Source organism: Sardina pilchardus, chromosome 23 (assembly GCF_963854185.1).
Source record: "Sardina pilchardus chromosome 23, fSarPil1.1, whole genome shotgun sequence".
Taxonomy (NCBI): Eukaryota; Metazoa; Chordata; class Actinopteri; order Clupeiformes; family Clupeidae; genus Sardina; species Sardina pilchardus.
Genome location: NC_085016.1, coordinates 27688699 through 27713468, shown reverse-complemented (window position 1 = coordinate 27713468; position 24770 = coordinate 27688699). Strand labels below are relative to the sequence as shown.

The window sequence follows — 24770 nt, the reverse complement described above, 5'->3', positions numbered from 1 at the left end:
ATACACATTTTTTGTTATTACAAAGTAGAGTAATTTATAACAAAGGAATGTTGCAGGTTTTTTTCTTTACATGTCCCTTACACAAAAACTGTTTTACAGTTAATTTCCACTCGGCACGTAACAATTTAACCAATTTGACTACAGTACAAAAATGGAGCTTTACAGCCAAATACATAAAAAAACAGGCACAAAAACTACTACATCCTTTAACATAAGTCAAATTACTTCTCATTAACATTCAAATTCTCAAACATTTGACACCACTCATTTCCTCAGATTATATGTTAATGCTTGACCACATAGGATCCCAATTAAATTCAGTTAAACGACAAACACAAACTTTGAAGAAATGTAGGATACAGCACACAGAAAAATGACTACTCTAAGCAACATAAACAAAAACACAGAAAAGTAAAATGATTCTGCCCTTGTGTTATCATGAATTGCACCACTTTCCCCTTTGATTGGTTTACTATAGCTGGGAAGTTGGGAAGGTAACCTACTCCAGCCATGCTGAAAGCAACCGTTCTAAACAGTTAAGGCTGATGGTGATGGGCCACCACTGTGACATGAAACACACACATACTCGCACAACACACCACATACACATGTACGGTCTTATCCCCTGTCCGTCCCTCCTCTACGATCCATGGTAAAGCTGCATGGTGCTCAGGAGTGCCTGATTGTACTTCTGCTCCACCTTCATGGTGCAGGAGTGTTCCACACGGCTGCTGGTGTCCTCAAGGTCTTCCGCCGTGTCCCCGAAACCATGATAATGGCCGTAGTGCAGGTGATCCCCGAAATCGCTCGCGAAGGTGCCGTTAAGGCTACCCCAGGACGGACGGTGGCTGACACAACTGCTGGGGCTGCCAGCGAGGTGCAGGGACCCGCACATGTCTGCAGGGTTGGGGTGGTGGGGTGGCGTTCCGCCACTGCCGGAGGAAGCCAGGTGTCCGTTCTTAGGTGGTGGGTTGGCGTGATGGAACCCATTGGAGGTGGAGTTTGAGGCAGGTGGCGTGTGACCATTCATCAAAGATTGGGTGTAGGTGGCGCCACCTGCTGTCCAAAACGAGATGGTGAAACAAGGCAAGGACAACATGGAAATCTAACTGGAATGTCACCATCACATTGTACAATCGAAATACCGGTACATGCAGCTTTTTGACTTTTCAAATGTCAAGATATTTAAGCCAAAAGTCATATTAGGCTGAGGCATAGGTGAACCACCCTTGCCTTATTCTCTTTGAATTTTGTTTTGCACGTCATGTTTGTCATCAAGTCACTGATGAAGTTCTTTCTCAAACCCAAGAGATAGAGATGTTCCAGTCTGTTAAATTTAAAACATACACCTTGAAATATTGCATCACGACTTCCAGCTCGTCAGAGATCTTAAAGGGTCAAAGATCAAAATATCAGGCACCATTTGTAAGTTTGAATGTGGAACAGTGCTGTATCCAATAATAATGAAGACATTCCCTTTAGCAAAAAAGTTAAAGATACCAAGGAAAATGCTAAACCTAATTACAAGGTCAATCTGGACCACTGTCCTCTGCCAAACTCTCAAATTGTCAACTGCCAATACTGCAATTTAATTAAAATTATGCCGTTTAATTAAAAAAAATCATTGACTGTCCAAGATGCATTTTCACTAAAAGCTGTTAGCTAAGGAGGTGAGGGGGGGGGGAATCAAGCATACTCACATGATAAGTGCAAGAGGTGATTTCTCTGACAGATATCCATGGAATTGTACAGAAAAACAAGAAATCATAGCAAAGCACTAGTTCTAACTAATCTCTGACAACTACAAGCTTACTACATAGCAACCTTATACCAAATACACCAAACTGGGAGATACTACCGTTACATACTCAAGACAGAGTCAATATTGCTTCAAATGGCAGATCATTTAATTTCGACACAAAGTTGTAATGCATTTCACAACCCATCACCAAAGATGATGAATATATAAGATTACAATGGCCTGGGACATCCCCGTAACAACGTCATATAAATTCAGAAATATTAACAAATTTATGATCTATGACTTACTATCTCAACACTTCCTTCAGCAATACAGTACAAAGCATGTCTAATGCCGTTTTTGTGTCCATTCTCAAAAAAAGTTATTTACACATTTTTTTTTCCATTTTTGCAAGGAATATCTACATTTTTGTAGTATACGATCAGAAAAACTATGCACACACCATAAACTTTACATGGTGTAAAATACAAACAAAGAATGCACATGATCCACTTTAAAAAAATGAAGGGAACTTGAATTTAAAACTTAAAAATATCTTTAAAGGAAACTAAATCGGTAGTGGAACAGCATGCCCCATGCAGGTGTTTGAGCATGTTTGGCTCAATCTCCCTATAGTTCTATGGGTTTCATCCTTAACATAAATGGTAAATTGCACTCTTCATGCGGTTACATCATGTCTCCACTCACAAGACACAATGGAATGACAAACTTGACGGTGCAAAACTAAATCCAGGTTTTTGTTAAGAGTTTGTGTGAAGGCCAGGGGCATTTCTTAGCACCAACTACCAGCTGAGAAATGCCTGAGACACAACATCTCCAAATGTATTACCAAACAAACAGACATCATGTATAAAGCACAGACCTCAAAAGTCCATACTATTATACATGTGGTTGATTGTCATGCAAGAGTGCAACATAAAGTACAAACCAAAAGATAGTAAGTATGTCAAAGCAGAGGTCATCTGAATAGGAAAGAACAAATTTTCTTGGAGCTTCAGAGTACTCAATATCTGATCTCCAAAAGACGTAAAACGGAACGATTTTGGGAAAAAATAAAAAATAAAAACAAAATTCCAAAAGTTCATGGTAACTCTACCATACAAACGGTCAACTGGTCTATGTATAAAAAACATATTTTTCTCTGAACATGTGTAAAGTCACCAGGGCCTGATAGACTGGGGGTGGGGAAAGGCTGTTAAAGGTAGGCATACGAGAGCGTGCATGGCCAACGGGCTGGCTCAGTTTTGAACTCCGGCTTTTTGGAGGCAGGAGGAGAGGTGCTCTCCGTGGCCACCTGGTCCATCTGGCTCTCAAGGCCATTCAGCGCCACGGCAACGGGCCCAGTCCCACCTGAACTAGCATCTGGTAGCGGCTCCTCCACGTGCATGCTCTCCACCTCCTCCGCTGCACTGTTGGCCAACTTCAGGGGAAGGTCCAGATCTGTGGGACGAGAGAGGCAGTCAGAATCTGAGAAATACGCATTACCTAATTACGGTGAGTTTACAGTCATTTCCTGTGTATTGGCCACATTTCTACAAGAAACCAAGTTGAAATTCATCAAATACATAATTTCAAATGAAACTCACCTCCTGTCCTTGCCTTCTTGAAATGATTATTCTCAGCGCAGTCAAGCAACCTCTTTCTATTGGCTATGCCCCCAAGAGCTTGGTGGTGGTGATGCACTCCGTTCAGGAAGCCATTGGTGCCGTTGGTGTGGAGGCCGTTGAGCTGAATGAACTGATTTTGAGCATTGGAGAGGAGATGGGCGCATTCCTGGAAGCCCTGCGTGTGGGCCAGATCAGCTGCCGTCTGACTGTTGGCATTCTGCAAACTGCCAAATGGAGAAAGCAACCAGTAAGCATCAAAGGTAATATTGATTGTGCGTAGACAACACAGAAGGAAAAGAAGAAAAAAAGAAACAATAATCAACCAAAAAACTGTGACTGACGAGACAAAAACCAATCAACTGTGACTGACAAGCTGTCAAGATCACTGGGACCCTTGTGCTCAGATCTGACACTGGAACATCACCTTTTTAAAAGATATTTGGGGCCAAAGAGGACCCCTGAGTCAAGACTGCACTAGGAGGGGGTGAACACTGTGGATCAGAAAGTAGCTGTTTGATGTCAAAAGTAAAATGGTTGACAGTAAATTTGCAAACTACATTAATATAGAGCAATTATAGATAAACACTAATTCAGTGCTTATGAAATGTGTGAATTTGTTTTTATTCAAAATGGCTCTAAATTTTCAAAATACAACTGACATGAGATAGAAAAAAATGAAGTAGCCTGACTTAAATAAAAGCTCATCCCTACATAGGAGCAGGTTTGTGGTCAGTTGTTAATTTTGTGTAGGTCATGTACTGTAGACCGAGAGGACATTCAGTACAACTTTGCACTTTGGAATACAGGTCCAGCTTCTACCACTAGAGAGCATCTAAGCTCTTCAAATGAATCTGTTTAGCAAGAACAAGGTCAGGCTTGAAACTCCTTCCACAAACAAACGATAATGCTTTCACATTGTTCAGAAGGTCAATGCAAGGTCTTAAACTTGCATGCAGGATGCAAGTAAATTAACATTTGAAGACAGAGGTTAAAATATTCAACTCGTGTTAATGCTACAGTAAAGGTCATTAGAATTTGAAATTATTATACAAGTATGTTTTTGCCTCTGATACGGGCAAGAATTCAAGAAATCTAAAACCGTTATAACTGTTCGGGTATAGACTAGAAAGGAAGCCTCTTTTGTTCAAGTCAGAAAAATACTTTCAGTTCTCAAAATGTCACAATATCTCATGTCAGTTGCCCTTCAGGTTGATTTCATAAGCACAAAAAAAGGTCATAAATGTGGCATTGGAGAAATAACCAAGCTCTCGGGAACATACAATCCCCACATGTCATCACCTCCCACTGCAGTGTCTAGTGCTCTGCTAGAAATTCATGAATGACGAACCACGCATGGGATTCAGCAATATCCCAAACTAAACTTTAAGAACCTCCCCACCACCACCAATTTATTTACTAAGAGAGAAGCTATTATTAGAACCCTCGATCAGATAAAACCCTATTCAATTTAGACTTCCCTTCTGCTCTTTCCTGCCTACATCAAATGTTCCACTTCAGAATTCCTTCTATGGCAAAAGGCTTCAAAACTTGCTCTGCAGGAAAGCCCGTTACTAGCAGAGGCTTTCCTTCTCAGTTTGCCAAATGCCAAACCATACCAGGAGGATGGCAGGCATATTATATTTGTGCCACAATATTTCAAATTATATACTGACACTCAACTTTCCACATGTGGAGAGAAATGTCCTTCCACACAAAGCACTGGTGGAAAATCTGGTCCAGCTCAGTTTTATGCCACAGTGGATTTTCTAAGGCTTTCTCTGGTCTATGTTGTAGAGTCACACCCCCCATCTCGCTTAGCCATCCAAGCTTGGGTAAAAAATGAAAGCGAATGGGTTTAGAGATAGTTTGCTGAACACAATGGCGGATTTGAACATTCATGAATTCAATATACTACCTACTAAGTGCAACACCTTTCTCTCTCTCCTCTTGAATTTAATTAAAATCACACTGAATGAATCATTCTACACAGGACAAAGTGACAACATGGAACCCACTGCTAAGCAGACGAACACAGAGCGTACCCTTTTGACAGATACAAAGGAAATTACATAACAGGCTTGCATACCCATTATTTTTCTTTTAAAAAATTAAATGCTTCCAGTTGAATTACAAAAGGCTCTTTTGCATTTGGATATGACTGAAAAGACCTACTGTGCTAGCAAATCTGGATAATGATGCCTGCTTGAAATGCCAGACAATCTGTGGATGCACTTGTATATCCAAATTGTGGAAAATGGCAATGAGTGCTCAAATGGCAATTCAGACTTACTTAGATACTTGGATTTGAACTAGAAATTCACCGCAATAGGATTATTTAAAAGAAGCAATACATAAACTACACTAAATGGTGCACGATCGCCAGATGGCTGGTAAGTGACACTTAAGCACAGCTTCTCGGGAATCCTTTTGGAAAAATCATCCAAACAGCCATTATCCAATTCTTAAATTCAAGTAAAAAAATGCTGATACAACCATGTTCAAACCATTCCCTCCAGCTGGCAAAGCAAGACATATTGGTCTCATATAAATTAAATTTTCATCTGAACTAAAGCAGGATTGCCGTTTAAAGATAAATTAATTCATTACAACATAAAAGTTAAACATAAACTATATGGAATTACATCTGACTCCTGTTGGGGAGGGCCGGCAAACGTCCATGTGGCAAAACGGCACATTAATAACAGTGCACAACCAACAGACAAGCAATATTATGATCAGGCACAGAAATGAAGGCACAGGAGGTTCTTCCATTCCATTTAATTATGTGATCGTATTAAGCTAGATTCACTCATTTTAGTTAGAGGAAGCATTTAATTTTTTTCAACCCAAATCCTGGAATGCTTTGCTTTGCCATTTTAAGTACTCACTCTCTGTAGATCCCTGTCTAATTCCTCAAAAACTGCTAACTCTGCCCCATCAACCTAAGATTAGTGCTGGGCCTATCAGTTTATTCAATGGTTAGTTGACAAAAAAATCCCCTACATAACACATTAAGCTACAGTAAAATCTCAAACAGTGATTAAAAAGTGCTTTAAGCAAAGCATGCAGGTCTAAAAACAACTAAAAAAAATATAATGAATGACTGAGCTCCTAAAATTTAAAACCAATCACCGCAAGGAAATACCTCGACTGTTTGCCCGTGTGTAGATAGGGAAGGAAGCGATAGTGAGAACTCTCCTATAGCCAGAACAGTAGCACTGGCTGAAGCACTTGATGCAGATTGTTCAGTTGTTTTTGGATTGTTCCACCCTTTCTGGGACTACTTGAGAAAATCAAGCCATGTTCAAATTCAATAGCTGCAAAACATTAAGATGTGTAGGGGTATTTGTGGTTCATGGCAATTAATGCTTATCAATAAATACTCAAAAGCTCATCCTCATGGAGACCTTTTCATATGCTGCTTTCCATGAAAAAGGTCACTTCAAAATCAGGTTGATCATATAAAAATATCTGGACATTCAGGTAGAGAAAAAGACATTCCAAACAATCAGGGCAGTAATGTGACATTTAGACAATTTGTTAGCATGATGGGTTAGAGTTCCAGGAAACCTACTCTCCCTCTCTAATATGCAAGAATTTTCATTCTTACAATGTACAAAAATTTACAAGAAATAACAGGATTTAAATACATGTTTATTTTGATTCAATGTCAAAATCGTCTATGCCCTGTGTTGCCCAGATATCCACTTATGTGAACATGCTAAGCAGTCCACTATCCTTTCATAATACCACTTAGTACCTTGAGTACTACCACTAGTACCTTGAGACATTGTAGCCCAAACAGCAAGGTGAGGGTGCGATTACGGCCATAAACCCACACTATCAGTAATGGGGTTTTCAACTGCCAAAAATCCCCTTCCAGAAGCTAAAATAATTATTTATGGAGCAATATAACATTCAATAAAAATAGAAAACTACAGAGCCTGAATCCATTTACAGGGTGCCAGGGTGAATTTATGAACGGACCATAACCATAGCAATCCTCATGTAGCTAGGGTCATCAGTAGGCTAACACGAAGGAACTCTGTGGCAAGCTGATCGGTTAACATTACTGGCTATCCTACTGCTATTAAACGAAGGCCTACACGGGGCGGTCTGCTTCAATAATAGGCGGGTCAATATATTTTTACTTTTCTAGTAAAATCCGACCCTAGTAAAGGAGTCATTTTCAAGATGGCGTTCAAGATGGCCTCAGAAAACTAATTTTGGCTATATGAACCATTATTCAGCCTAAGAAAGTATTTTTGGTCTGATTTAAAGGGACACGTCACCGATTAGCATTAAGCTTTGTATCTTTAGAAAACCAGTCATGTTTTTGAATGGTCGTGCATCATTCCCTCAGTTTGCCTTGAGATGGGAGAAATACAGATTTCAATGAAGCCCATGAATAGGACTTCCTGCTTTCAATGATGTAAAATGATGATTTTTACATCATTGAAAGCAGGAAGTCCAACTTTGAAATCCGTATTTCTCCCATCTCAAGGCAAACTGAAGGAATGATGCACGACCATTCAAAAACATGAAGATACAACGCTTAATGCTAATCGGTGAAGTGTCCCTTTAAAGGTCACTGAATTTTATATCACACTAAAGTATCAGTCCATCATTTTCCAAAATGTATAGTGATTGACCTCTTGCCCAGGGGTTTGATTGATGGCCTCTGTCCAGTCAGAGGGGCCTATAGATGCCCTTTTACTTTGCACAGTCTTGGCTAAAACAGTAATCAGACAGCACAGTAGGTTAATGTCAGTGAATGCAGGAGAAATGTGAAGGCAATGTGGGCTATATTGATATCACTTTTTTATATATATATTATTTTGATTATGATCATTGATAGGCTTGCTAGCTAATTTCTGACAAACTGAGATTTTCAATCTCAAATGAAGGAAGTACATTGATTTTAATATATGGCTGATATGGTAGAGCATTCCAAAATGTTCACTGTTAACATTTAAAATCATATTATTGTTTAATTTGACCATACTTTGACTTAAAATTCACCCATGTAGGTACATTAGCAAATGAGGTATAGCCATTCTACCCTCTATGATTCTACCCCCTTGGCAGCCATCTTGAAAATGACTCTTTTCTCAAGGTCGGATTTTAATAGATTTTTAGCATTTTATTTAGCATGTCCAACAGTACCAGAACCCACAGAAAAAACTTTCCCCCCCCCCCCCTTCTTTATGTTGAACCCTATATTGACCTGCCTATAAGGTAATACAACATATGAAGATAAATTGATGTTGATGGAGACACTAATGGTAGCCTAGATGTCTGTCAATCATACAAAATGTTTTCTTGTTACATAAGCAGGCCTGAGCCCCTGTCGTTGGCAAAACTTTTAGTTAGATGAGGGAGGGGTGTGCACAGTAATAAACTGCCCCCAAGCTGAAATTATTTAGCTCACTAGCCGATAGTTAGTCAGGCTTACATAATATACAACCCTTTGAAGAAACATAATCCTGCTTCTTATCCTTAGCTTTTAACATCATTAAATGGACAAAGCTCCATTAATTTAGTAGGATTATCGATTACGGGTGATTCCAATTTACTCTTTCGCTTCCTTTTTTGAGTTGAACTGATCATAACTATGATTTAACACCATCTTGCTTGAAATTGCACATAAACACTCTTCTCTCTTCCATCTGCATTATTGAAGAGAATATCAAAATGTACAAATAACGCTTCCTGAACCAGTCAATTATACGAAATACGACTTTATTTTCTTCAATTTAACACAACTCCAATTTTTATACAAATTCTCAAAAACAACCCCAACTCTTGCTTGCTTGTTTGAGGGTCAAGGGAAGAAAAAGATAACAGCTATAATTCAGTGCATAAGTATGTCTACTAAGATATATTGAAGCTCATAATTTTACACTATTTTGTTAAGTCTAAGGTATACCTTGCATTGTTGATTTGTAAGGACACCTCAGGAGCAGTTATTTCTTATCACTCTTCTGAAATTCTGACATCTTTTGGTGTGCTTGCAGTTTGAATATTTTCTTTAAAAACAGGGTAGATTTTCTTGATAAATGCCCAGTCTCATCTGAAGGAGTTGAGTTGAGTTGAACTTTTGCAACACTCACTGAAGTATCAAAAGTGATCTCTTCAACAAGAGGTTATTTTTCCTTTATATTTTAACAGCACATGGGGAGCTGTACATGGGTAATTGACAAATAAGGCTGGCATGACTAAATAATATTTAAAGAAATGGATAGAATGCATTTCTTTTGAAGGCAGAAGACTGTGTTTAAACAAGTCTTCATGGCTGCGCAACATTTACATGGGTTAATACATTTTTTAGCCGGTATTTGCAATTGCACCACCAGTAAAATTTCAGGTGGCACAACCAAAAGTTTCTAAAAAGAACCCCACACTTCCCACAAGTGTTCTGCTGGTACAGTAAGTATACCTGAGAGCATCTACAGTGCTTAACGCATTTCTATTTTGTAATTGATTATGGTATTAAAATAGTTGGTGGTTAAAAATAACTTATGAATACATTGAATACAATTCATTAAAGGGGGCAGGAATTTCTACAGCTGCACTAGTTCAATTACTCAGCAAAGTAAAGAAATTGCCACAACTATATATATAAAAAAGATTACTCAAGGATCAGAACCTGCCCTTCATTAGCTTTGTCTACAGGGGTCTAACCATACAAAATTCAGACACAGACCATAATGATGAAGAGGTAGTTTGGTCAAAAAAACATATAGACATTTTGGTCATTTAAAGGTAGACCTTGATTTACAAAAAGTTCAACAAAAAAGGCAAACTATTTGTCTTTTGCCAAACTACTCCTTTATCATCATAATCCGAATCAACTTTTCATTCTCCAAACTCACTACAATGTTACAGGATTTATGACCAGTGTGTCTCCATCAAGAAAAAAATCCACATATCTCGAGGCATAAGGCGTGGAAATGTAAAGTTCGCAACCGCTGACCGAATCAGTACTCTTAGGCTATAACATTTCAGCCCCAGGATAAGCATGTGTTTTCTTTGGCCACAACATGATAAACACTTCCAGGAAGATCTGGGTAAAGTAACTCATTTTGAACGCTATTTGCGTGACTTGATTAGTGGATAACATACATTTACACTTCACAATGAGTTTGGTAAATTAACGCACAAGAGCGATACGGCCAAAAAACTGGAGCTACTTCTTAAGTGTGCAAATAAACTATTACACATTATAAAGAATGCATGACAATGGGAAATTCAACCAAGCAGAGGTATAATTGCATTTATTTACACGCTCTGACAGATGCACATTTCATCATTAAAATTTCAGGCTGAAAAGATACCACAAGGTTTAGACTATACACTGATTTTGCAACATTTCTTCAGCAAGATGTTAATACATCGGTGCAAGCTACAAATGGGGATGCATTTGTTTTCTTCATTCTAAAGAAACACACAACCTCTTTCTTATTTACTGAGCCATTAGGCACCTTATTGGCACTCAATCCTCAACTTGGATTGGTTTCATGCAATAGATGGACGCTGGTAACTACATGAAATGTAGCTTTTTGTGACAAAATTGAGTTTAATAAACGGCGTTTTTGTTTCTTATTTATCCTTATTGCAACTGTTGTGCCGTTTATACATAATGTGTCTGATACACAGGAGATTACCATAAGAATTAGGCAAGCATTTGAAATGCCAGTACCTAACAACAAAATATATCAATATACCCTCCAAAATTCAAAAACACACTGGACAAATAGACCAATGGTCTTTCAGTGGAGCGTTTAGTTGGAACAATGTCCCTATACAACATACTGTACAACTAGCCAGTATTTAATAGCCCACACCAATTGGACAAAAACACTGCTTACTTATATTCACCAATCGTCTCTCGACAGCTGGTGGAACTCCGTTGGAGAGTGTAACATGTGGAAAAGCTAAGACTCATCCAAAGAGGTGGGCTACATTTCCAACAGTAAATGGAATCTATTGTTGCCAAGACAGGGTGACCACAGAGGAGATATTAAACATGAGGCCAAATCTGACGCCAGAGGTTTGATTTACTGACAGTCACACAGTGCTCAGTAAGAATAGCATACCAATTACCCATAGTCTCTAAGATATAGCCATACACAAACTATCCTTAAAGAACTGTCTGAAAAAATGGTGAAAGCATTGTTCATGCAACTAAGGCTTAAATTGTATCAAAATGACAGCATTTGGTAAGTCCATTTTATGACAAACTCAATCACATTATGGTACTGTGTGTATTTTAGACCTTCAAACTATTCCTAGCAATAGATGGAATTACTATATGCACCTACCCATTTGTCTTAAAGGAGACCTGAAAAAACCTGTCTGGCCAGTGACTACTAAGAGTGAAATTGAATATCTATAATTAAACATGTAACACCCATTCCAGTCGCTTACAGTAAGAAGAAACAATTGAGTTACTTTGAATTGTGCCTGTGGCATAAGGGGTTTGGATACCTGCCATGAGCAAACGATGAAATGTGCATGTGTCTGTCTTCTTTTTTGGACTTACAAAAGGTTACTCTCAACACAGGCTAAACAACAGTGAGACAGGAAAGTCAATCAAATAAGTATATTAATAAAAAACAGTTGACAAAAAAAAAAAGAAAAAAAAAAATATATATCACTTAAGCCAGAGGAAGGAACCCCTTTAATAAAACTTTTAAATAAAGGTGGCATCAGAGTTTAGAAAGATTCCTATAAAAAAGCTAAACATTTTGTCAAGTATGTCTGTAGAGATTCAGGTCTTATAAATTATCCCATAACTTCAGGTGAAGCAATTACAGACACCTGCTAAACATACATACTACCAGTACCTAATACCAAGTTGTCCCATTGCCATCTTACATTTAAACTGGCTTTGGGACACCTGAGCAATCATACTTGTAGAAATAAACAAAAATGAAACCCACCATTGAGTAGGTTGCAAACCGTCTGCCCATACAAGATGTGAGATGTAGATTTCAGGTAGATTTAAGACGCAAAATAATAATCTATTGAGTATGTGGCTGGCGAATTTGACCAGTATCCTGTCAGTTTCTGGTAGACATTTACTTATCTTAAGAAGCTCAAATTCAATCTCCGATGCGAACATGGTCCTACAACGAGGAGATGGCTGACTTGGTTGCTTCTTGCAGGATCATTAAGGGGGTTCCTTCACCCTCTGAAAACAGTCTAGTTTAAAGCTGCTGTTTTAAGAGAGCGTGTTTTCGTGTGGGTACTTACTCTGGCTTGGCCCCGTGCAGCAGCAGGGCTGTGACGCACTCCATACTACCTGCCCGAGCTGCCTTGTGGATGGGGGTCTCACCCACATAATCCTGCAGACAGACACACACACACTTAGTGTGATTAAAGAGGGGGAAAACATTGGTTTTTGCATGTCAGTCACTATGTAAAAGAAAGATAAATGATAGTGTGCATACCCTGGGTGCAACATTTAACGTTTTTTAAATCCTTGTCAATCAAATGACTGACCGTTCGCCGTTTCAATGAACTGGACATATTGAAAACAAAAACCTTTGAGGAAAGGCAAGAAAACACTGTCGTTTTGAAGCTTTGTGTTCTTGCTTCTTGTTGTGTTTTAGGGGCCTGGGTCTCTACAGCAGACTCAATGAACTCTGAGCCTGGTAGTTCTCTCTAGTGGTCTGGAGAATGTTTCCTGAACATGGAGCATTCAGGAGGAAATCTTCCTCTGTGCTTAGATCTAGCGCATTTTACAGGAATGTAGGTCAAAGAACACAGTCCAGGCATAATCAGCCGTGATGCAGCAGACATGATGTGACGTGTGGTGTGTCTCTCTATCTGTGTGTGTGTCTTTCTCTCTCTCTCTCTGTGTGTGTGTGAGAGAGAGAGCGTAGACTGTGTGTGTGTGTGTGTGTGTGTGTGTGTGTGTGTGTTAGAGAGAGAGCGTAGACAACAGCCATGCTCTCAGTAACAGAGTTGCGTCACAAGCTTAATTTGCCCTGGGGTCACAGTTGAGTGGAGCAAGCCCTGACCTACACTGACTCGCCGACTGACTCACAGCCTCCTCTCTCTGCCTCTTGCCCTCCAACTGCCGACTGCTTTTCAGTAATCCCATCTGCATATTTCCAAGATGATATCAACACACACAAATGAATAGTGAAGGTAGGACTCATGCCTGTTTAGCCAATAAATAATCTTTTAAGACAATTAATGAAATGTGATTACAACCTCATGGCACTGAGCATAGGTAAACAAAGTGGTCCGTCAATTCTGGAACGCAAGATTAAAGTCCCTTTGACAACATAATCTGATTCCCAGTACATCCAGCATATGCCCACTGTTTAGAGCACTGTTGCTAGGCTAATACAATTGAATTTGGCTTTACTTGAGCAACTTCAGTATTTTCAAGAACCACTGAATACTTCCAGAATGCTTCAATCAAGAACAAGGCCCTGACTCCTGTAGAACAACTGAGCTCAGCTGGTACTAAAGACGTACAGGCCTTGCCGCACGATAGAGGCACAGATAGGGGGGGCTTGGCCAGTGGATGAGAACGGGTGTGCGGATGCAAATCCACCACTCACAGCGGTCCTTCTGCTCTTATCCCACTGACCTCGTTTTAAGAGTGGGCCGGGGTCGCCAGGTTCAGATCCCTCTCTGCATGTCGCTAATCCATAGCATGACACGCAGGAAGCAGAGGAGATGTGACACGCGTCACGCCAATATTCAATGTCACACAGATACTGGGGGCATGTGGTTTTCCACTGACAGCATCAATAGCACCTTTGAAAGACCTGCTACAATGAACGCTGAGAATAACACTAGAAACGTGCCATTTAAAACAACAATAATAATTTTTAAAAACATAATGCGCACACAACTCATGTGACATATACTATGCCATGTTTACTTCCAAGAAAAGTATAAACTTCTAACAATCCAAAAGAAATCCTGGAAATGTGGAATTCTGGGGTATTCTCACTCATTCTCGAGCAGTTTTACTGTGTTCGGTCACTCATTGTTTTACCATTAAAATAAATTCCAACAATCAAGTGACAAGTCTCATTGAGGCCATCTTCAATACAGACATTAGAACTAAAACGTGTTGTAGTAATTATTGTCAAGGTCTCCTCTGCATTGTAACTTGAATGTTATTCCTCATTCTGTAGGTAAACGCTTCTGAAAGTGTCTGTGTGTCTGCTAAGTGAGTACACATAAATGTAAACAGACATCATTTGAAACATAAGAGGCACGCCACCTGTCTGTTGATATCGGCTCCAGACTGTAGAAGCCACAGCAGGCACTCAGGGTGGCCTCCAAAGGCAGCGATGTGGGCAGGCGTCTGGGCAAAGCGTGTCGTCACGGCGTTCACCTCGCAACCAACCTGCACGAGCCGCCGCACACACTCCAGCTGTGTGGGGGACAGAGGCAAAGAGAGGTGGTTTAAGAAACAGAAGGAAAAACTGCAGTTCGCTATGTTAGGAAAACATAAACATTTTTTTTTATTAAAAAATAAAAGATTAATACTTAGAATATCCATATAGTCATGACTATGGAATACAATGGTTGTCTTAATGGTCATTATTCCACTGCCAAATATTCTTAGTTCAGATATCTTATCGCTCATTCACTGCCACACAGTGTGATAGTATCACTGTACGGTTTAATACTTCACCAACTGTTACTGGAATAGAAATGGGCATGGCCAAATGATACCCGCCCAACAGTCTCAGCCAGCCTGACTGGAGACTATGCTCACACTTTCCTCTGACATAAACCACAAAGACAGGGACTTCTGCCAACTCCCTCCTACTCTAAACCACTAACTTTGGGCGACATACAGACCACAAGTCAAATGCTCAGTGGTAGTGCAGACATTTATACTTTCCCCCTTTCTACAAAGGATAATGAGCAGCAGCAGGTAGATCAAATAGGGTTTTTTTTTGTTTGTTTGTTTTAAACACTAATTTCACAGATTAGGCTACTACCCCTATAGGGCAGTTAAGGCTGACATTAATCCACTTGAGCTGCAGTTAGCTTCACAGAGGCCATTTTCAGTGGTTCTTTCCCAGCTAAACAATGTCTGCATTTCAGGAACACAATACTGAATCACCTGCCACATTAACCATAGAAAATGTACTCAGAACAGAGTAAAAATATATTTTCATTTTCAAAATCCAAATCTAATGCAATCTGCTAGTTATTTAATACAATAGTCTATTGTCATTGTTTATATTGTTTGCTTAATATGGTTCAACAGGTGAGATACACTTGCACGTTTGCACACCACTGCGATTTCGAAGGGGATGGAAATCAGGAAATGTGACTGAGGATTGAGGAACGGTAGAAGGTCAAATTACAATTCCTTGTATTATCTTTTAAAATATGATTTTGGCGCGTTTTTGCCATTGGCTCTCCTTTGACCAATAAATGATAGCGTACCAGGAGCAGGGTGATAAGCGCTCAACGTAGACTACGCTCCGCCTGCGCACTACATTTGGTGGAGCTAGACGGGTACTTTCCAAAATTATTCATAAAGTAAAACCCTCCCATACTTGGTCCATTTATATAACGTTGCATAAACACTTTATCGATAAACATGAACAGCAACCACAATACAAGTTGTTTTTTACTAACTTTAGTAAAAATATTAGTCACGCACTGATTCTACGCCGCAAATTCGTAACTGCGCTAAACCAATGTTCATTGTGGGTAAAAGACAGAAAATTCCCACCGCATCTTGAACATCATGTCAAAATCTCTGCCTCGCGATATTCCGTTATACATAGCATACAAAGACGACGCATTATAGAAAGTATTTCCTTAATACCTTTCTATCCAGACCAAATGTCTTTTGTGGTTCCATATCTTGAGTTACATTGCTTTCTTTTGTTAGTTGAGCGACCCTGCTACCTTGCTAATAAACGTTAGCCAAGTTAGCAATGTCAGTTGATGTACATCTGAAACTTGGCTAACGCAGTTTGCCCATTCAGTCATTCATCAGTCCGCAATATATCAGCGTGATATCAGAATTAAAACTAAAACATTTTACCTTCCCGAAATGTGCTGCCCAATGAATGGGTGTCCAACCGTAAAAAGAGTCTTCAGCGACCAAGTCCGCTTGGTTTGTGGCGCACTGTAGTAGCGAGCACAAGGCACCGACGTCCCCATCCCTGCAGGCGCGGTGGAGAGGAAAACGATTGTTGAGGACCTCATCGTTTGAAAATCCAGATTCGATGCCCACCGACATCATTTTGTGCCTCAAATTGTCTGGAAAAATATAAAAGAGCGCCTAAATTGTAGGCAGCACACCCGTGGAGCTATTGTCGAAGGAAATCCAAATGTGCGAGCACCGTTTGACGAGAATGGACACATACAAAGACACACCGGGCGCACACCCTCAAAGTGTAACTTCAGTGGCAACATGACAAACCCGAACAGGAATTGCTGGATTGGTGACACGGATTTGGCGGTCAATGCTACGGATTGGAAACATGTAAAATCAGTGATGGAATTTTGAAACAAGGATTTCTAATCGGCCTAGCAGCACATAGGGTTATCTAGGGCGCGTGCAGAATACATTTAAATGCTGGGGTCATTGTTATTGGTTAAATGTTTACGAACCTTATAGACCTAGGCCTACAATATTATTTTACTTGGTGGGAATTTTCTTTTTCACTTAAGGGCAGGCACCCTTTCTCAACCGCAGGCTGTGTAATTTCTTCATACCATCCATGGGTCTGAAACCTCGGGGGTGGCCGTAGTTGGTGGGGTGAAAGAAAAGCTATCAGTTCTTCAAAAGAAAGGCCTGGATGGACATGCCCACCTACTGTAGCTTCAAAGGACACAGCACCACTGATGTTGGTGGTCTCTGCAACATTTTGCAAACATTTGAACACATTTTAAAGCCATTTTAGACCAAAACTGCTCTGCTTTCTTAGGGGGAAAAAAACTTTGCCTTATAACTTAACCCTGACTAGACCCTATCAAAGTGTCCTTGAGCTAGACAATAAACCCCAAACGACTCCCAATGTTCTGGTTTGCGCATGGCAGCCTCTGCCATCGCTGTATGGATGAATGTGTGAGTGAATGGATGAATGAATGTCACTCTGCAAAGTGCTTCAAGCATTCAAAGGAGTAGAAAAGTACTGCATAGGCAAATGCTGTTCATTTACAATTTTACACAAATGTCAAACCTAAATTGAAGAGAGGTTCTGAATCTTGATAAGTTTAATTAATACAGCCTTACAATTTCTTATTTTTGGAAATAGACTTTTGGGGTGGTAGCCTATGTAGCCTATTTCCTCTACTCTCCTACTCTCAAGTATAAGGTCAATTTGTTGTAGAATTTGTAATTTATAGAAAGGTCCACCAGAGGGCGTAATGAGCCGCAGGTCTTCAAACCTGCAGGTCTTCGAAGCAAGTCTTGGCTTGCTGCTAGCTATTGCTAAAACCAGATACATGATAGGGCTCTGCTAAAATCCATGAAACCTCAACAGTTAGGAAATGACAATGAAAACATCTGAAACCAAAATACCAACTGTTTCTCCAAGGACAGAGGTAATATATCTTACATTGGTGACATTATGTGCCCGACCTGTATAGTCTCTCTAGCCAGCTGTTGTAAAGTAATGCCTGATAAATGAAGTTAGCTGTGAGCTAATAATAGAAGGCGCACTAAGCTAACGTTAGCACAACAATAAACAACATTGTAATTTGACTTGATGTGAGTGATTTGACCATTTCTAAGTGTTTGTGGTGAGTCAATTAAGTATGACATTATTAACGTTAAAGTTACACGTCAGATCAAAGTTAACATCAGTTATTTATTTTAGTGTCCACTGTCCAGTCTCTAAAATGATCATAAGCCAAGTCAGTCAATGCCTTGGTTACTGTTTATGTTCTAGGCCCATCCACTTTTGAAAACATTAGTTTGCATTTTCAGCTGATATAAGAAATATCAAATAATTTGCTAAAAACAGTGACATGATTTTACATCTAAAATGGAGAGTTGAGTTTAACTATCGTCCATATGCCCAAGTAGTCTTGAAAAGTTCTTGGTAATGACACAGCACGTGGTTTCAGTTTCTGTCCACTAGATGGGGCGCTTGTCATTGTTATGTCAGCCATATATCTACGGTTCTGTGGTTTTTAAAGTACCTTCAGGACTGTGGGAGAGATGGATATGTGTCAATCCGAAAAAGGGACATGGAAAAACTTACTACCGAGGTCATGCAGCTACGAGAGTTTCTGCCCAAAGTAATCAACGGGGACCTGCTAGATTCACTACACAAAGCACGTCAGATAGAAACACGTAAGATGCAACATTGCCTGCTCCCATTCCTCAATTCACAACTCACGGAGTGTGTTATAATGCATACACATAACAAATGTGCAATCATGTAATGAAATAATGAAACAAATAATGAAACAAAAAGTAAAATGATGTTCAACGCATAACATTTTCAATACTACAGTATTTCCTTTCTCCAAACATGCCCTCAGTGTGAAGTGCGTGCTGTTTCTGGGTTGTGACATGGCTCCTGTGTGCAGAGAGGGAGCGGCTGGAGCAGGAGCAGGAGAAGCAGAGGCAGGACTGCCTGCACCTCCGCTCCCGCCTGGAGCTCGCCCAGACCGAGTGCCAGAGAGAGAGGGAGGTGAGAGAGGAAGGGGAGCCACAGCAAGGAATCATGGGGAGATGAATGAGAGTCATGTTGTGTGTATACGCATCCATGTGTGTGTTTGTGTAAGTCTGTGTGTGTGAGTGAGCATATGAAAGTATGTGTGTGTATGTGTGTGTGTGTGAGAGAGAGAGAGAGAGAGAGAGAAAGAGTGCAAGAGCATGTTTCTGACTGAGTGTGTGTGTGTGTGTGTGTGTGAAGGGGTATGTCGTATGTGTGTTGTATATGCATCCACACGTGTGTTTGTTTAGGTCTGTGTGAGAGAGCGTGTGTGAGTGTGTGTGTGTGTGTGTGTGCGAGTGCGAGTGTGCGTGTGTGTGCGTGTGTGTGTGTGTCTGCTGTGCTGTGCTGAGGGCTGTGTCTGCGTCCTCTGCAGGAGAAGCTGGCTCTGCGGGAGCAGCTGTGGCAGTGCAGGGAGCAGCTGCAGCAGCAGGCCGAGTTCTGCACGGGGCTGGGGGCGGCCGTCTGCACCCTCCTCTGGAGCGCCTCCAGCAAGGAGGAGGCCGTCAGGGACATCTTAGCTGATGTACGAGTACTGAGACTTAAGCTGCTGCCAGACCTAGGTGTTAGTCTGCATGTTCTGCCATGTCAAACATGTGCGAGCTGATGTATTGAGACTTAAGCTGCTTTCAGACATAGGTGGAAGTCCACATGTTCTGCGGATGTCATGCATTTGGGCGGTGTATCTGAACAACATAACCGGCTGTCAAAAAAAAGAGAAACATTTTCTCTGGCCAACGCACTCCTTAATTAAAATGTCTTTATTCACATGACATGTCCTTAATGGACCAGTTAAAAAAGCCCACGTGAAGCAGCATGAGGTCGTCTTCAGGGCATAGTTGTCTTCAAATCAAAACCATAACCGGCCATTTGGAATTCCGAACTTAGCCGGCTCTTACGCCACACCTCCTAGTATTTCCCACGGACATAATGTAAATGAGCCCGTGTCTGAACGAAGCAAAGAACATGCAGAGATTCTGTTCATGTGCGTGTTCAACCACGCCGAAATTCTGTTCTTGTGCGTGGGTGTCGTTCACACGTATGACCGCATTATGTCAGCATGTTAGCATCATATCTGAGTCACCAAACAAAGCTCTGTATGTACTGCGGGTCGGACCTCCATTTGACATAGCTCCGCATATACTGCGGAGGACGCGTCTGAAAGCAGCTTTAGACAGCCACACACACATACTGTACATACAAGCACATTAACACACACACACACACACACACACACACACACACACACACACACACACACACAGAGAGATACAAAGGAAGGTAGGTGTTGCCAATAATGTATGAGATTGGCATGGTTTTATTTCAGTGAGCCGAATAGTTTGGTTTGCATTAAGAGATGAAAAGTGGAAAGTACCCCATGCCAAGAGAACTTTATCAGGATGTATAGTATTCTGGATCCATGAGATAACTGGCCTTTAAAAATAAAAATCTGCCTGCCTCTATGGGAATTTAACATAGGGGATGTATACTTATGCCCCTGTATTTTAAGTAAGAACATTTATTTATTTATGATACATTATCCATTCACAAAGAAAATTGGTGTCCTCAAAGGTTGGATTTTTCCTTAATTAAAGTGTTAATATCAATTCCAACAGATTCCTCACTGTAGTCAGCTTTAGCATGGGTGTGTTAACTTATGCACACCACTGTACATCTACATCCACATCTGACAGTCACGGCTCCAAATATGCACACATGAAAATAGTGGTCATCACACAGATCAACACTCGGAGATTTGAGTGGATGTGGACTGACATTCGTACCATAGTTTACATTTGGTGTCAGAATATGTATTTCTTTCACAAATGCCAGTCCACATAACTACTGCAGCCCCTTGGCTTAAATATGAATATGATCTCTGGATTTTGAAGTCAAATCCTTTTATATGTAATTTTTTTTGTGGCGTTGTTCCAGGAAAGAGCTAAAGAGGGATTTCCTAGTCTAGTGAGTTTAAGAGGATAGCATTACAGTGTGTGTGTGTGTGTGTGTGTGTGTGTTTGCATGTCTGTATGTGTCTGATGCAGGGCAAGCTGGAGCCGTTTCTGAGTGTGGCAGGTCAAACTCTGGAGAGCTTTGTGAAGTCACTTGACCAAGACTCCAAATTGCCCCAGCAGGACTCCAACTCCCATGAGCACCAGTTTGTCCTTGCTCTTGCAGGAGTCGTCACCAGTGAGTACATGAGGAAAAGTCACAATTGCTCCTACAGCCAATCATGGTTTTTGGAACCCTGCTGAGTGGGATCTCTCTGCCTTATCAGACTTGGGAGCGGTGACGTGTGGGCGGGACTTCCTGTCTAATTCAGCTCATGTCCTGCTGGACACACTGATGGAGTTACTGGGGCTGATCAAGCCAGGAGTGTTCTCCAAACTGAAAGTGTAAGGTTATCTGAACACACACACACACACACACACACACACACTCTCAAACATATATACACAATGCGGCTACTGCATAGGAAATGACTGATGTTTTGCTCCTCCATGGAACACCTGCTTGTTATACCTGTATTCCATGCAGGTTGATGCTGATGGCTCTGTATAATGTCAGCATCAGTGTGAAGGGCCTGAAGTACATCAGTGGAAACCCTGCATTGCTTCCTCTTCTCTGGACCCTGCTGGAAGGTAAAGACTGGGAAGAGTTCACGCAGAACCATAAAAAAGATGAACTGAGCATTGTGCCTGGCGAGGCAAATACAAATGGAAGTATTTTAGTTAAGAACAGTGGCTGTATTGTGACTATGTGTGTGTGTGTGTGTGTGTGTGTGTGTGTGTGTGTGTGAGAGAGAGAGAGAGAGAGAGAGAGAGAGAGAGAGAGAGAGTGAGAGTGTGTCCGAGATGGCCCTGCACTACGCTCTTGACGTCAAAGCTGCAGAATTCTCGTGCAGTGAGGGAGACAGGGAGAGGGATTAAGGCCACATATCTGTCTGTTTCTGTCTCTCTTCCTGTCCTGTTCTCTCCCTCTCTCTCTCTCTAACATCCCTTGCATCCTCTCTTCTCCTGTCCTCTTTTTCCTCCCATTTTTTCTCTCTCTCCCTGACCAGCCTCTTGTTTTCCAATTTTACATCTGGCTTGCCTCTCTCAGTCTCAGTTTGTCCTTTTCATTATTCTTCAATGTCTTTACAGAAAGGGCAACTAATAACCCTCTTAGTCTCTAAGGCTCCTTTTCTCTCTTTGTAAACATGCACTGCCACACACTCTCTTGAGACAGCATGAATCCCCATATATGTAAACCTGTAACAAAACATATTTTTGTACACTCGACACACACTTACACACCTTCATACACACACACACACACACACACACACATTCACTCCCTCACTCTCATATTCACTCACTCACACACTCTGACACACTCACTCACTCAGACACTCACTCATTCACATACACACACAAACACACAAACTCACTCCAATCTCCTCACGCCTTCCAGAGAGCGACTCGGACGTGTGCCTCCACGCCCTGCGGCTGCTCCAGTCTCTGCTCCTGGAGGAGGAGGTGCTGGCCCACGTGGCCTCCGACCTGCTGCCCTCCCTCCCGCTGGGCCGCATCCACCAGCTGGCCTCCAGCCGCCACCAGGGCCTCCGCCAGACGGCCCAGGAGACGCTGGAGGACCTGGGGCCTCTCGTCCCCTCCTCCTCCTCCTCCTCCCAGGAGCCCCAGAAGGCCCCCGAGAAGGACAAGACTCCCTTCCTGGTGAAGAAAAGACAGCAAGTAGCAAAGTAAGGTTGCTGACGGACTGGGGGGATGCTCACGCTCTGTCTTGTTTAGCTGCTGTGCAGCCCCCTCTATTGCACCTACATCTACATTTCTTCATTTAGCCAAAGCCACTAACAGCAATAGAATACCATTTAAGATACAGCGCTACAGCTACAACAATTGGATATATAAATATTTAAGCTACAGAGCCACAGCTACAACAATGGAATGTATAAACATTTACTGTAAGCTACAATGTAGAGGAGATTTCAGCTATGGGATTTACCACTGCAGCTGTCAATACTAGTGTTAGAGGGTAGGAGTGCCTACATTTGAAGCTCTAGTCAAAGTATGGAGAAGTGGTGGAATAGGAGGTAGACGTGGGGAGAGAAGGAGGAGGAGGAGAGGGGGGGGAGAATCTCCTTTCAACCTGCAGGCAACATGAGCTCATGCTGCAGATATGCAAATTCCTGCAGTTATTAGCAGTATGTTTAAGGCTGGTTTGCCATTCACAGACTTAGTGCAGTGCCCTTTCAAACATGCTATTCATGTAGAAAACATGTAGCCTAATTACATGCCCGCAGGTAGGTTTGCTTTGAAAATAGGATGATAGGGAAAACCTCATGCATGAACAACACATCAACTAAAGCATTAAGTATGGTGGCTACATCATTATGAACTATGGTTTATTAAGCATGATCATGATGATTTTTTTTCTGTATATAATTTATTATGAATTCATGCATGTAAGCCTTCTTGAAATAGCATTGGATTAACTAAGTATTAGTTACTCATGAGTTCATCATGTTTTGTGGCCCCTCAACTAAAGTGGTGAATAATGACGTGTGTTTAGAGAGAGAGTTTAAGAAAGTGTGTTTAGAGAGTTTGTACAAATTAAGCCCAACAGTCATAGTAATTAATGCTTAGTTAATCTCCTAATAATTCAGGAAGGTTTACATGCATGAATTCATTATGATTCATGTACAGAAAAATAAATCATCATGATCATGCTTAATAAACCATAGTTCATAATGATGTAGCCACCATACTTAATGCTTTAGTTGATGCGTTGTTCATGCATGAGGTCATGAATGACATATGGTGAACTCATGTCAATTCCTGATGATTCATGAGATATTAAGCCATTAAGTAATGCATAAATCATGAATGAATTCATGTATGAATTCATGATGATTCATGTACCCTTACCGCAAAGTGTTACCGATAAGTCTAGTCCTAGCTTTTTCTCATTGAATTATCTTTAAGCCCAGGACTATGGATTAATTAATGACCAAGATACCATCCCTTCAAGTTTAATTAACTTGGCTCATATATACAGTATTTACTAATTCTATATCTGAAGTTGTACTTAAAAATTGTTAATGGTGACAGATGGAGTTCTAAGTACAACAAGATTGCTTTGCTTGCACGCACAAAATACATCACATACCAATGCCTATTCTTGAACCAAAAGGCCAACAAAACACAGCAGTCAGATGAAGAGGAAACATGAGTTAAGTGTCCTTACCACAGGACATCAGCCTGAGTGTGTTTAGCCAATGGGTACTTCAATTGTGAAGGCTAGCCATTAGGAGGAACAAACAACTGTGTCCTTGGGTTTTAAGTCATAGCATCTCATCTTTCCTTAGAATTGGTCGTTGGCATTTGCATACGCAAGCACCTCTTTACTGTAAATGGAAATGTTTTGTTAAAAGACAATCTATTTATGTTTTTTTTTATAACTGGAGGTGAGTTTAGCACAGCTGTTGTTCTACTCTTGCAGGTTCTAGTGGCGTCTGGAAACACGGTATGGCTTCAGCCCAAACAGACAGAACTGAAGAGATTCTTCTAGACACATCAGCAGCAGTGACAGCACTGGGCACTTTTTAAGTTGTCCTCAGTTTGTTATATTTTCTCCCGAACACATTCTGTTTTTGCTAAATAATCCATTTCAATGGATGGTTTGTTCAAACACTGTATTGCCGTTGTCAGATCTGTATCACCA

General features: G+C 40.9%; 2 protein-coding genes across 3 annotated transcripts; one reads left to right on the top strand and one right to left on the bottom strand.

The window, feature by feature from the left end:
• Positions 1–14: 14 nt before the first annotated feature.
• Positions 15–16776, bottom strand: ankrd10a (ankyrin repeat domain 10a). The gene is made up of 6 exons (XM_062527783.1): positions 16418–16776; positions 14624–14776; positions 12628–12719; positions 3349–3593; positions 3113–3202; positions 15–1056 (listed from the first exon to the last, which is right to left on the bottom strand). The coding sequence occupies exons 1-6, from the start codon at positions 16616–16618 to the stop codon at positions 641–643; spliced, it is 1197 nt and encodes a 398-aa protein (XP_062383767.1). The 5' UTR covers positions 16619–16776; the 3' UTR covers positions 15–640.
• A 1004-nt stretch (positions 16777–17780) lies between these two features.
• hsf2bp (heat shock transcription factor 2 binding protein) lies at positions 17781–24770 on the top strand. 2 transcript variants are annotated; one of them, XM_062527781.1, is made up of 9 exons: positions 17781–17925; positions 18523–18679; positions 18919–19022; positions 19423–19572; positions 21092–21236; positions 21325–21442; positions 21585–21688; positions 22500–22788; positions 24549–24770. In XM_062527781.1, exons 1-9 carry the CDS (start codon positions 17872–17874, stop codon positions 24553–24555), a joined length of 1128 nt encoding a protein of 375 aa, XP_062383765.1. In that variant the 5' UTR covers positions 17781–17871; the 3' UTR covers positions 24556–24770. The 2 variants fall into 2 exon arrangements, with proteins under 2 accessions (XP_062383765.1, XP_062383766.1); XM_062527782.1 differs by lacking the exon at positions 21585–21688.